Consider the following 12,087-nt stretch of genomic DNA (forward strand, 5'->3'; position numbering starts at 1 on the left):
TGGGATCCATGCCTGGTTCATTTTTATGAACGTCAGCTTGTCCACATTGGCTGTAGACAGGCGGCTGCGTTTGTCTGTAACGACGCCCACTGCCGTGCTGAATACACGTTCAGACAAAACGCTGGCCGCCGGGCAGGCCAGCACCTCCAAGGCATAAAAGGCTAGCTCTGGCCACGTGGACAATTTAGAGACCCAGAAGTTGAATGGGGCCGAACCATCAGTCAGTACGTGGAGGGGTGTGCACACGTACTGTTCCACCATGTTAGTGAAATGTTGCCTCCTGCTAACACGTTGCGTATCAGGTGGTGGTGCAGTTACCTGTGGCGTGTTGACAAAACTTTTCCAGATCTCTGCCATGCTAACCCTGCCCTCAGAGGAGCTGGCCGTGACACAGCTGCCTTGGCGACCTCTTGCTCCTCCTCTGCCTTGGCATTGGGCTTCCACTTGTTCCCCTGTGACATTTGGGAAAGCTCTAAGTAGCGCGTCTACCAACGTGCGCTTGTACTCGCGCATCTTCCTATCATGCTCCAGTGCAGGGAGTAAGGTGGGCACATTGTCTTTGTAGCGTGGATCCAGCAGGGTGGCAACCCAGTAGTCCGCACACGTTAAAATGTGGGCAACTCTGCTGTCGTTGCGCAGGCACTGCAGCATGTAGTCGCTCATGTGTGCCAGGCTGCCCAGGGGTAAGGACAAGCTGTCCTCTGTGGGAGGCGTATCGTCATCGTCCTGCCTTTTCCCCCAGCCACGCACCAGTGATGGGCCCGAGCTGCGTTGGGTGCCACCCCGATGTGACCATGCTTCATCCTCATCCTCCTCCACCTCATCCTTGTCCTCCTCGTCCTCCAGTAGTGGGCCCTGGCTGGCCATATTTGTACCTGGCCTCTGCTGTTGCAAAAAACCTCCCTCTGAGTCACTTCGAAGAGACTGGCCTGAAAGTGCTAAAAATAACCCCTCTTCCTCCTCCTCCTCCTCCTCCTCCTCCTGGGCCACCTCCTCTTCCATCATCGCCCTAAGTGTTTTCTGAAGGAGACATAGAAGTGGTATTGTAACGCTGATAACGGCGTCATCGCCACTGGCCATGTTGGTGGAGTACTCGAAACAGCGCAACAGGGCACACAAGTCTCTCATGGAGGCCCAGTCATTGGTGATGAAGTGGTGCTGTTCCGCAGTGCGACTGACCCGTGAGTGCTGCAGCTGAAACTCCACTATGGCCTGCTGCTGCTCGCACAGTCTGTCCAGCATGTGCAAGGTGGAGTTCCATCTGGTGGGCACGTCGCATATGAGGCGGTGAGCGGGAAGGCCGAAGTTACGCTGTAGCGCAGACAGGCAAGCAGCGGCAGGATGTGAACGCCGGAAGCGCGAACAGACGGCCCGCACTTTATGCAGCAGCTCTGACATGTCGGGGTAGTTGTGAATGAACTTCTGCACCACCAAATTCAGCACATGCGCCAGGCAAGGGATGTGCGTCAAACCGGCTAGTCCCAGAGCTGCAACGAGATTTCGCCCATTATCGCACACCACCAGGCCGGGCTTGAGGCTCACCGGCAGCAACCACTCATCGGTCTGTTGTTCTATACCCCGCCACAACTCCTGTGCGGTGTGGGGCCTGTCCCCCAAATATGAGTTTCAGAATGGCCTGCTGACGTTTACCCCGGGCTGTGCTGAAGTTGGTGGTGAAGGTGTGTGGCTGACTGGATGAGCAGGTGGAAGAAGAGGAGGAGGAAGCCGAGAAGGAGGAGGTGGCAACAGGAGGCAAAGAATGTTGCCCTGCGATCCTTGGCGGCGGAAGGACGTGCGCCAAACAGCTCTCCGCCTGGGGCCCAGCTGCCACTACATTTACCCAGTGTGCAGTTAGGGAGATATAGCGTCCCTGGCCGTGCTTACTGGTCCACGTATCTGTGGTTAGGTGGACCTTGCTACAGATGGCGTTGCGCAGTGCACACTTGATTTTATCGGATACTTGGTTGTGCAGGGAAGGCACGGCTCTCTTGGAGAAGTAGTGGCGGCTAGGAACAACATACTGTGGGACAGCAAGCGACATGAGCTGTTTGAAGCTGTCTGTGTCCACCAGGCTAAATGACAGCATTTCATAGGCCAGTAGTTTAGAAATGCTGGTATTCAGGGCCAGGGATTGAGGGTGGCTAGGTGGGAATTTACGCTTTCTCTCAAATGTTTGTGAGATGGAGAGCTGAACGCTGCCGTGTGACATGGTTGAGACGCTTGGTGATGGAGGTTGTGTTGGTGGTACATCCCCTGTTTGCTGGGAGGCAGGTTCCAACGTTCCTCCAGAGTCGGAGGAAGAGGCGGAGGCGGCAGCAGCAGAAGAGGCGGAGGCGGCAGCAGTAGAAGAGGCCGAGGCGGCAGCAACAGAAGAGGTAGCAGGGGGAGCCTGAGCGACTTCCTTGTTTTTAAGGTGTTTACTCCACTGCAGTTCATGCTTTGCATGCAGGTGCCTGGTCATGCAGGTTGTGCTAAGGTTCAGAACGTTAATGCCTCGCTTCAGGCTCTGATGGCACAGCATGCAAACCACTCGGGTCTTGTCGTCAGCACATTGTTTGAAGAAGTGCCATGCCAGGGAACTCCTTGACGCTGCCATTGGGGTGCTCGGTCCAAGATGGCGGCGGTCAGTAGCAGACAGAGTCTCTTGGCGGCGGGTGTTCTGCTTTTGCCCACTGCTCCCTCTTTTGCTACGCTGTTGGCTCGGTCTCACCACTGCCTCTTCCTCCGAACTGTGAAAGTCAGTGGCACGACCTTCATTCCATGTGGGGTCTAGGACCTCATCGTCCCCTGAATCGTCTTCCACCCAGTCTTGATCCCTGACCTCCTGTTCAGTCTGCACACTGCAGAAAGACGCAGCAGTTGGCACCTGTGTTTCGTAATCATTAGAGACATGCTGAGGTGGTATTCCCATGTCCTCATCATCAGGAAACATAAGTGGTTGTGCGTCAGTGCAGTCTATGTCTTCCACCGCTGGGGAAGGGCTAGGTGGATGCCCTTGGGAAACCCTGCCAGCAGAGTCTTCAAACAGCGTAAGAGACTGCTGCATAACTTGAGGCTCAGACAGTTTCCCTGATATGCATGGGGGTGATGTGACAGACTGATGGGGTTGGTTTTCAGGCGCCATCTGTGCGCTTTCTGCAGAAGACTGGGTGGGAGATAATGTGAACATGCTGGATCCACTGTCGGACACCCAATTGACTAATGCCTGTACCTGCTCAGGCCTTACCATCCTTAGAACGGCATTGGGCCCCACCATATATCGCTGTAAATTCTGGCGGCTACTGGGACCTGAGGTAGTTGGTACACTCGGACGTGTGGATGTGGCAGAACGGCCACGTCCTCTCCCAGTACCAGAGGGTCCACCAACACCACCACGACCATGTCCACGTCCGCGTCTCTTACTAGATGTTTTCCTCATTGTTATCGTTCACCACAACAACAAAAATATTATTTGGCCCAATGTATTGTATTCAAATTCAGCTGAATATAAATTTGAGGGCTAGTATTTAGGCGCTGGGTGACAGGGATAGATTTACTGACAAAATTAGACTTGGAAATGCACAGTAGCGTGTGTGTGAAGTTATTCTGAATGACCCTATGTGCACCTTGAATATTATATACCCTTTTAGGGATAGATTTCAAAAAGCTCTGATACAGCAGAAACCACTAAATTAGGAAATTGCGAAATTGGGAATTGTATTTCAACCCAGAACAAAAAATGTACTTTGACGAACACTAAATAACTTTCCCAGCCAGAACAGTACAGCAGTAACAACAGATTTAGCGGGATATAAATTTGAGGCCTAGTATTTAGGCGCTCTGTGACAGGTATAGATTTACTGACGGAATTAGACTTGGAAATGCACAGTAGTGTGTGTGTGTGAAGTTATTCTGAATGACCCTATGTGCACCTTGAATATTATATACCCTTTTAGGGATAGATTTCAAATAGCTCTGATACAGCAGAAACCACTAAATTAGGAAATTCCTAAATTGGGAATTGTATTTCAACCCAGAACAAAAAATGTGCTTTGACGGACACTAAATAACTTGCCCAGCCAGAACAGTACAGCAGTAACAACAGATTTAGCGGGATATAAATTTGAGGCCTAGTATTTAGGCGCTGGGTGACAGGTATAGATTTACTGACGGAATTAGACTTGGAAATGCACAGTAGCGTGTGTGTGAAGTTATTCTGAATGACCCTATGTGCACCTTGAATATTATATACCCTTTTAGGGATAGATTTTCAAATAGCTCTGATACAGCAGAAACCACTAAATTAGGAAATTGCTAAATTGGGAATTGTATTTCAATCCAGAACAAAAAATGTGCTTTGACGGACAATAAATAACTTGCCCAGCCAGAACAGTACAGCAGTAACAACAGATTTAGCGGGATATAAATTTGAGGCCTAGTATTTAGGCGTTGGGTGACAGGTATAGATTTACTGACAGAATTAGACTTGGAAATGCACAGTAGCGTGTGTGTGAAGTTATTCTGAATGACCCTATGTGCACCTTGAATATTATATACCCTTTTAGGGATAGATTTCAAATAGCTCTGATACAGCAGAAACCACTAAATTAGGAAATTGCTAAATTGGGAATTGTATTTCAACCCAGAACAAAAAATTTGCTTTGACGGACACTAAATAACTTGCCCAGCCAGAACAGTACAGCAGTAACGACAGATTTAGCGGGATATAAATTTGAGGCCTAGTATTTATGCGCTGGGTGACAGGTATAGATTTACTGACAGAATTAGACTGGGATATGGCCAAAAAAAAAACACACTATTGCTGGTTAAATGCACTTGGTGTGACAGCTTGACCAACCACACTACTGAGGGTTAAATGCACTTGGTGACAGGCACAGCTTGCCCCTGATGTAGTATATGGCCAAAAAATGAACAGACTATTGATGGTTAAATGCACTTGGTGTGACAGCTTGACCAACCACACTGCTGAGGGTTAAATGCACTTGGTGATGGGCGCAGCTTGCCCCTGATGTAGTATATGCCCAAAAAATAAACAGACTATTGCTGGTTAAATGCACTTGGTGTGACAGCTTCACCCTGATGTAGGCTTTAGCCAAAAAACAACCACACCATTGAGGGTTAAATGCACTTGGTGTCAGGCGCAGCTTGCCCCTGATGTAGTATATGGCCAAAATATAAACATACTATTGCTGGTTAAATGCACTTAGTGTGACAGCTTCACCCTGATGTAGGCTTTAGCCAAAAAACAACCACACCATTGAGGGTTAAATGCACTTGGTGACAGGCGCAGCTTGCCCCTGATGTAGTACATGGCCAAAAAATAAACAGACTATTGCTGGTTAAATGCACTTGGTGTGACAGCTTCACCCTGATGTAGGCTTTAGCCAAAAAACAACTACACCATTGAGGGTTAAATGCACTTGGTCGCAGCTTGTGCTGGCGCACCACAAGACACAAAATGGCCGCCGATTACCCCAGAAAAGTGACTGACAAACGGTCTGGGCAGCCTAAAAACAGTGAGCAATTGAGTATCAGCAGCTCAATGACCCACAGCTGCAGATCGATCAATAATCAAGTCCTTTGGAGGAGTTAATCCGCCTAATCTCGCCCTACTCTCCCTACGCTAATCAGAGCAGAGTGACGGGCGGCGCTATGTGACTCCAGCTTAAATAGAGGCTGGGTCACATGGTGCTCTGGCCAATCACAGCCATGCCAATAGTAGGCATGGCTGTGACGGCCTCTTGGGGCAAGTAGTATGACGCTTGTTGATTGGCTGCTTTTCAGCCTTTCAAAAAGCGGCAAGAAAGCGTCACAAAAGCGCCAAGAAAGCGACGAACACCGAACCCGAACTCGGACTTTTACGAAAATGTCCGGGTTCGGGTCCGTGTCACGGAAACCCCAAAATTCGGTACGAACCCGAACTATACAGTTCGAGTTCGCTCATCCCTAGTTGTGACATCAAACGGATCTGAAAGATACTTCTATATTGGACAATATAATAATCTTAAAACCTTTGCTCTCTTTTCTTGGAGGAGTCTCTTTATCATAAAGCATCACAACATAGCCAGATGTTCTGACCAATCATAATAATTTGCTCTTTTCTTAGAATTAGTTGCCATATTTCAAACCAAATCTATAAAACTGAGCTAAATAAAATTGACACTGTCACTGTTACATTGCCTGTCTAGATCTTATACTTGGAACAAAGATGAGAATCTTTTGTTGCAGTTTCTGGGTCGCAGAAAAGGCTAGAAAGCCTCTATTGCTTCCATTGCTAGATGGGTCAAATAGTCCATACAGTTTGCATACTCTTCCCTTTCTTTAAATCCCCCCCCCCCCCCCAAAAAAAAAAAAGGGGTTTGGAGCTCACTCCACAAGGGTAGAGGCAACTTCCTGGGCCAAGAGAGCGGATGCATCTCTCGCTCAGATGCTACATGGAGTTTATCCTTATGCTTTCTTTGAGCACTATAGTTTCCAGCTTCTTCATTCTGATGTAGCCTTCAGGAGACACATAATACTGGCCATAGTCCCTCCTTCATTTTCTGTTCCTAGTTTTAGTCTTGAGCATTTGTGGCAAAAAAGGGAAAGGCGCACATAGGATAGTAGTTTTTGGTCAGTTGATTAGAGAAAAAGTAGCGATTATGCTCAACTTTTGGTGTTGTGCAAGCATAGGCATAACACTAGTGTAGACGTGTATTTGAATGATAGTCGGTGCTGCCAGTATCGTTCGCCCCTCACTTGTGGAGGTGCCAATCCAGAGTGATGAGACAGTAAATGTGTTGTGGAGTGATAGGGGTCCACCACTTTTGATACTTCTTGGCGCAAAAACCACAACCTTGAGTGATTGGAGACGATTCTATTTTATTTGCATATAGGTGACCTATATGTAAATAAAATAGAATCGTCTCCAATCATTTGAGGAAGTATCAAAAACGGTGGACCTCTATCACTCCACAACCCTATTACTAGTTTAGTCTTAAATAAGTGCTGTCATGGGCCCTAGGATGCTAGTATTACTCTTACTGATAATTGTTTTTCTACAGCCCATAACAGCACACTAAAATGTTGTCCTCTCTTAAAAAAAAAAAAATGTATGAAGTAAAATCTTTCATGCTTTAGTGATAGTAAAGTCATGGAATTATAGAAATCACATGAGCTATAGACATGTTAATAATATGCAAATGCTCAAAATGGAAACCAAATATTTCAAGCATCACACGCAGAAAGACACACACTTCGGTGACTTAGCATGCTACCAATAAGGTTATTAATGGTTGTCTAAAGAGTGTTTTGTGACATTGAATACAATTGCCTTTACAGGAGAGAAATCATTGTTTTCACTTGAGAATGAATAAAGTTAACACAAAGTACACCATTTTTTTTCTGGTTAAATTCTCTATCAGTTTGGGTCACCTACCTAACTTCCTATTAGAAAAATTGAAGTTGAATACAAAATGCCAGAAATCAGGATGGCTACCATGTTGGTGACGTTAACCTTCCCTCACAGCTTGTGTCTAAAATTGGATCACTATCTGCCAAGCCATTTTCATTTTATATGCGCGTTTCCTTATATAAACTGTTATTATTATTGTGGTTACAGTGAACTAGATTGGGTTACTGAGCTTCTGGGCCTGCCAGTGCTCCAAATTAAAATATTATAGCTGAATTTAATGTTCAGACCTTTTTTTTCTTTGTTTTCAAATCTTTACTTGTAATGCTAAGACGGAGACAAACAAGTTATTCATTCATTACAACCGGTATATATCCCTAAAATGGTTACTTTCTTTTCAATTCTTCACTAAGGGGACGAATCAAGCATTTAGATGTTGTCACTCTTCTGAGAAGAATTCAGCCCCCTCTAGGTTTTGGAAAATTCTGCCCACATCGTGTGGCATGTAAGGTAAGCAAGAAATGTTTTTTTTTATTTTCCTTTAAATCACAGCATGCATTTATAATTGAGCCAGCTGCATTGCTTGGACAGGATTTGTTAAAATAAAATAGCCACAACGATTTATTGAGGATATGTATTATATTGTATATACTTTCCGATTTATTGAGATGAATCAACCTCCCATTGTTGCTTTATCTGACCCTCAATAAGACTAGTCAGAGGCTATAAGTTTGCTGTGTGTGGACAGGAAATCGTTTTTTCTATTCATTCGTATAAGGGCTCATGAACATATATATATATATATTTTTTTTTTTCAGAGTCCGTTCAGTTTTGTTATAGTTTTTTTGCGGCACATATGCACAACCATTCACTTTAACGAGGCCACAAAAATGGTAATGACGCTGTCTGCACTCCGTGTCCTTATGTCTGAATTCCGCCAAAAAATATTGAACATGTCCTATTCTTGCCTCTATTACGGACAGGGATAGGACTGTTCCATTAGGGGCTGGCCATTCTGTTCTGCAAAATGTGGAATGCATACAGCCGGTATCTGTGTTTTGCAGATCCGCAGTTTGTGGACCGCAAAACAGCCAATGGTCGTGTTTATGAGCCCTAAGATTGCCTTTGAGGTTTTTTATAGGAATCCCCTACTGATTGGTCATGTCGCTAGGGGATAAGAGTTTAGGCCAGGGGCATTGCTAGAGTCTCAAAGGATCTGGGGCCCAAGCCCCAATAAATATGGTCCAGTTCTCTAACACTACTTTCACACTAGCGGTAGCCTTCCAAGGCAGACTGTTCCAGCGAGTGGACAGCCTGTCGGATCTGTGCTACTGCTAGTGCACCGTGCTACCGGAAGTCCGCTCTGGCCCCATTCACTATAATGAGGCGGCCGCAGACATGCCGAGAGGCGAGTGGAATAAAACTGCAGCACACTGTAGTTGTTTGTTTTTTTGTTTTTTTTTCAGCCCACCTCTTGGCATGTTTGCTGTGCTGCAGCTGGACCATAGTGAATGGGGCCAGAGTGGACTTTCAAAGGCATGGTGCACTAGCAGTGCTGGAACAGCCGCTGGAGAAGGCTACCGCTAGTGTGAGAGTAGCCTAAGTCAACCCTCCCTGCGCACACTGCATTTTACTGTACTCGCTATACAGCAGCACGTACCTCTCACATCCAGGGCCTCCCAGATGACGTCTCCTCTGATGTAGATCTTCTGTCATTATCGTCTCCTCTCGGTCCAGACAACTTCTCTAAGCCGCCTCGTCTCTGCAGAGTGTGACACACAGACAGAAAAACTTAAATCCAGCTCACCTCCCAGTTAGTATGATCCCGATTCTGAAACCCTAGGGGAGTGACCCCGTCGCAGGCTGCAGGTAATTTGGAAGAAGGTCTCAGATTCAAGTAGGGTCCATGTTAAAATCGCTTCTTTATTTGGACATCATACAGACATGACAGACTGCCACACAGTACAACAGATTGGCGTTGACGCGTTTCGGGTACTGAGACCCTTAGTCGTAACGTTGTTGCACAGTGAGATACCCCAATATAAAGGGAAAAGATAGCCATTCCCCCCTACAATCCATGGGAGGCGGCATTGATCCCATTGGTCGTCTCACTGTGCATCACACCTTAGTTGCCACCCATTCATTACCAAGTTGATGCATTGCAGACTGTGCTGGGACTTAACAAAAGTTAACTCTGAGGACTCTGGTCCAAATGCTGTGAACATTCACTAAAAAAAAAAAAAAAAAAAAAAAACACGCACAGTGTGAACACACCAACTTGTGTAACATATAAAAACATATATTGTACAAAACCAAAACAGCCTACACATTAATAACAGTATTATTGACAGTATTATTTCTGCTTAGGACATTGTTGCCACGCTTGGTAATCTTGTTATGCAGGAGAAAACCACTAATAATGATAATGGCACCAAGAACTACGGACCAAAATGGACAGACACAAGAAAAGGCAAGGAATGGGGGAGGGGGGGAAGGGGAAACAGTGAGTAAGAATAGACACGCAGGAATGATACACATAAATGCACATGTTTATATATAAATGAATTTGTTATTGGTATATGTACATCAATTCCTTTTTCAGGTTAAGGCCATATGGAACTCTAGTGTTCAGCCTGAAGATCCAAAACGCCTCCCGTAGGAGGAGTTTCTTGCGGTGGTCACCACCTCTCTTGGGGGCAAATACCCTCTCTATCGCGAAGGCTTTAAAGCCCCTTACTTGACGATCATGTATTTGTATAAAATGTCTAGCTACATTCGAAATATTAAGTGCATTAGGGTTGCTTATATAATTTAAATGTTCCAGAAGGCGATTCCTGAATCTTCGGATCGTACTTCCAACATACATTAAGTCGCAATCCTTGCACTGTATAATGTATACCACTCCTGCAGTGTTGCAATTGATATAGCTTTGTATTGGAAAGCTGCAGGAGTGGTCAGATCTGTCAAAGGACTTGGAGGGGGTGGCATAGATGCAAGTCTTGCAGGGATTGCCCCCGCATTTGGAAAAGCCCTTGTATCTGAGCCAACTAGACTTCATGCTGGCTCCCATCCTATTGGCCGTGAAGAGGGATGGGGACAGCGAGCAGGACAATGTAGTGGCTTTTCTGGAAACAATTTTGAGACCTGATTTCAGGGCATTATATAATATTTCGTCATCATACAGAATAGGCAGACAGCCCTTGATAATGGAGCTGATTTTATTGAACTCCTTGCTATATGCCAGCGATAACGTTGGTACATTGTCCTGGTCACTGTTCCCATACCTCTCCATCCTCCTGGATGGGGTATCCCGTTTGCCTCCTGCTGCTATTTTGCCAAAAAGCATTTCCCCTCTATTTTTCCTCCGTGCAATAGCTCTGCCCCTCTCTAGCATCCAGGTGGGGTAATTTCTGGCTTTTAATCTGACATCTACCTTATTAAATTCCTCGTCCAGAAGTGCAGGGAGACTGCAGTTCCTGGCTGCTCGTATGTATTCCCCCACGGGGATCGCCCTGATGGTGTGTAGGGGATGATGGCTCCTGGCATTCAGGATGGAATTTCCGGCCACCTCTTTTCTATATGTTCGGGTGTGCACCACTTCACCTGGGCAACCTCAGAGCGTCAGGTCTAAAAAATTGATAGTGGTCTCACCAAAGGCACATGTGAAACGTAAGTTGTAATTGTTCGCATTGAGGTACATCTGGAGGTCCGGGACGGCAGATACACCGCCCGCCCAAATCATGAGCAGGTCATCGATGTATCTGCCGTACCAGACCAATCCAACCCCAAAAGGGTTGTCCACATTATATATGAATTTTTCTTCCCAGTATGCCATGGTTAAATTCGCCAGCGAGGGCGAAAATTTCGCCCCCATTGACACTCCGCGTGTCTGTAAGTAATGCACACCGTCGAACATAAAATAATTGTGAATGAGCAAGAAGGCTGTGACCTCACACACATAATCAATGTAGTTGGGGCCACATCCCGTATACCTATGGAGATGGTATTCCATGGCCATCAGGGCGACCCTGTGGGGGATGGAGGGGTACAGAGCTATAACATCCGCCGTGATCCATATATAGTTGGCTTCCCATTTTAGGCTGTACATGGCTCTTAATACGTCTGATGTATCCTTAAGGAAACCCGGCGTGCGCCTGACAAGTGGCTGGAGGATGTTGTCCAGCCAACTGCCCAGGCGCTCCGTCAGGGATCCCATGCCAGACACTATGGGGCGAAGAGGGGGGGGTGGACACCCTTGTGGATCTTCGGCAGAGCATGCATGATTGGGGTCACGGGCGCATCCACACACAGGTACCTATATTCTGTTTCTGTAAAAATGCCCATGTCTCTTCCTTTTGTATTAGAGACATATACTCAATCATGTATTCCCTGAGTGGGTTACTAGTTAATATTCTGTATGTGGATGCGTCCGTTAACATGTCCCGCATCTGGCCGCCATATAGATCCTTGTCCATGATGACCACCGCCCCCCCCTTGTCCGCCATCTTGATAACTATTTCACTACATTGCTGTAGTTCCATGAGGGCCTGAAAATGGGAGTGGCCTAAATTATCTGGACATTTGGTAACCAGACTACCGCATCCAAGATCCACCCGGCTCCAGACCAGACAAAAGTAAGCTCTGACCACTTAAATGTTGTGAACCTGTCTAGTATAAAACTAAGCAAAGATCAGGAA

The 12,087-nt window shown here is 46.3% G+C and overlaps 1 protein-coding gene across 4 annotated transcripts in view; it reads left to right on the plus strand.

Annotated features, from left to right (window-relative positions):
* CACNA1S (calcium voltage-gated channel subunit alpha1 S) overlaps positions 1-12,087 on the plus strand; it is a 1,015,758-nt gene that overhangs the window by 733,401 nt on the left and 270,270 nt on the right. For all 4 annotated transcript variants that reach the window (XM_044287793.1, XM_044287791.1, XM_044287794.1 and 1 more), the window contains exon 35: positions 7,804-7,900. In XM_044287793.1, coding sequence (XP_044143728.1) covers positions 7,804-7,900 — 97 coding nt within the window. The remainder of the gene's footprint in view (positions 1-7,803; positions 7,901-12,087) is intronic.

The sequence above is a fragment of the Bufo gargarizans genome, chromosome 3 (assembly GCF_014858855.1).
Source record: "Bufo gargarizans isolate SCDJY-AF-19 chromosome 3, ASM1485885v1, whole genome shotgun sequence".
Lineage (NCBI taxonomy): Eukaryota > Metazoa > Chordata > Amphibia > Anura > Bufonidae > Bufo > Bufo gargarizans.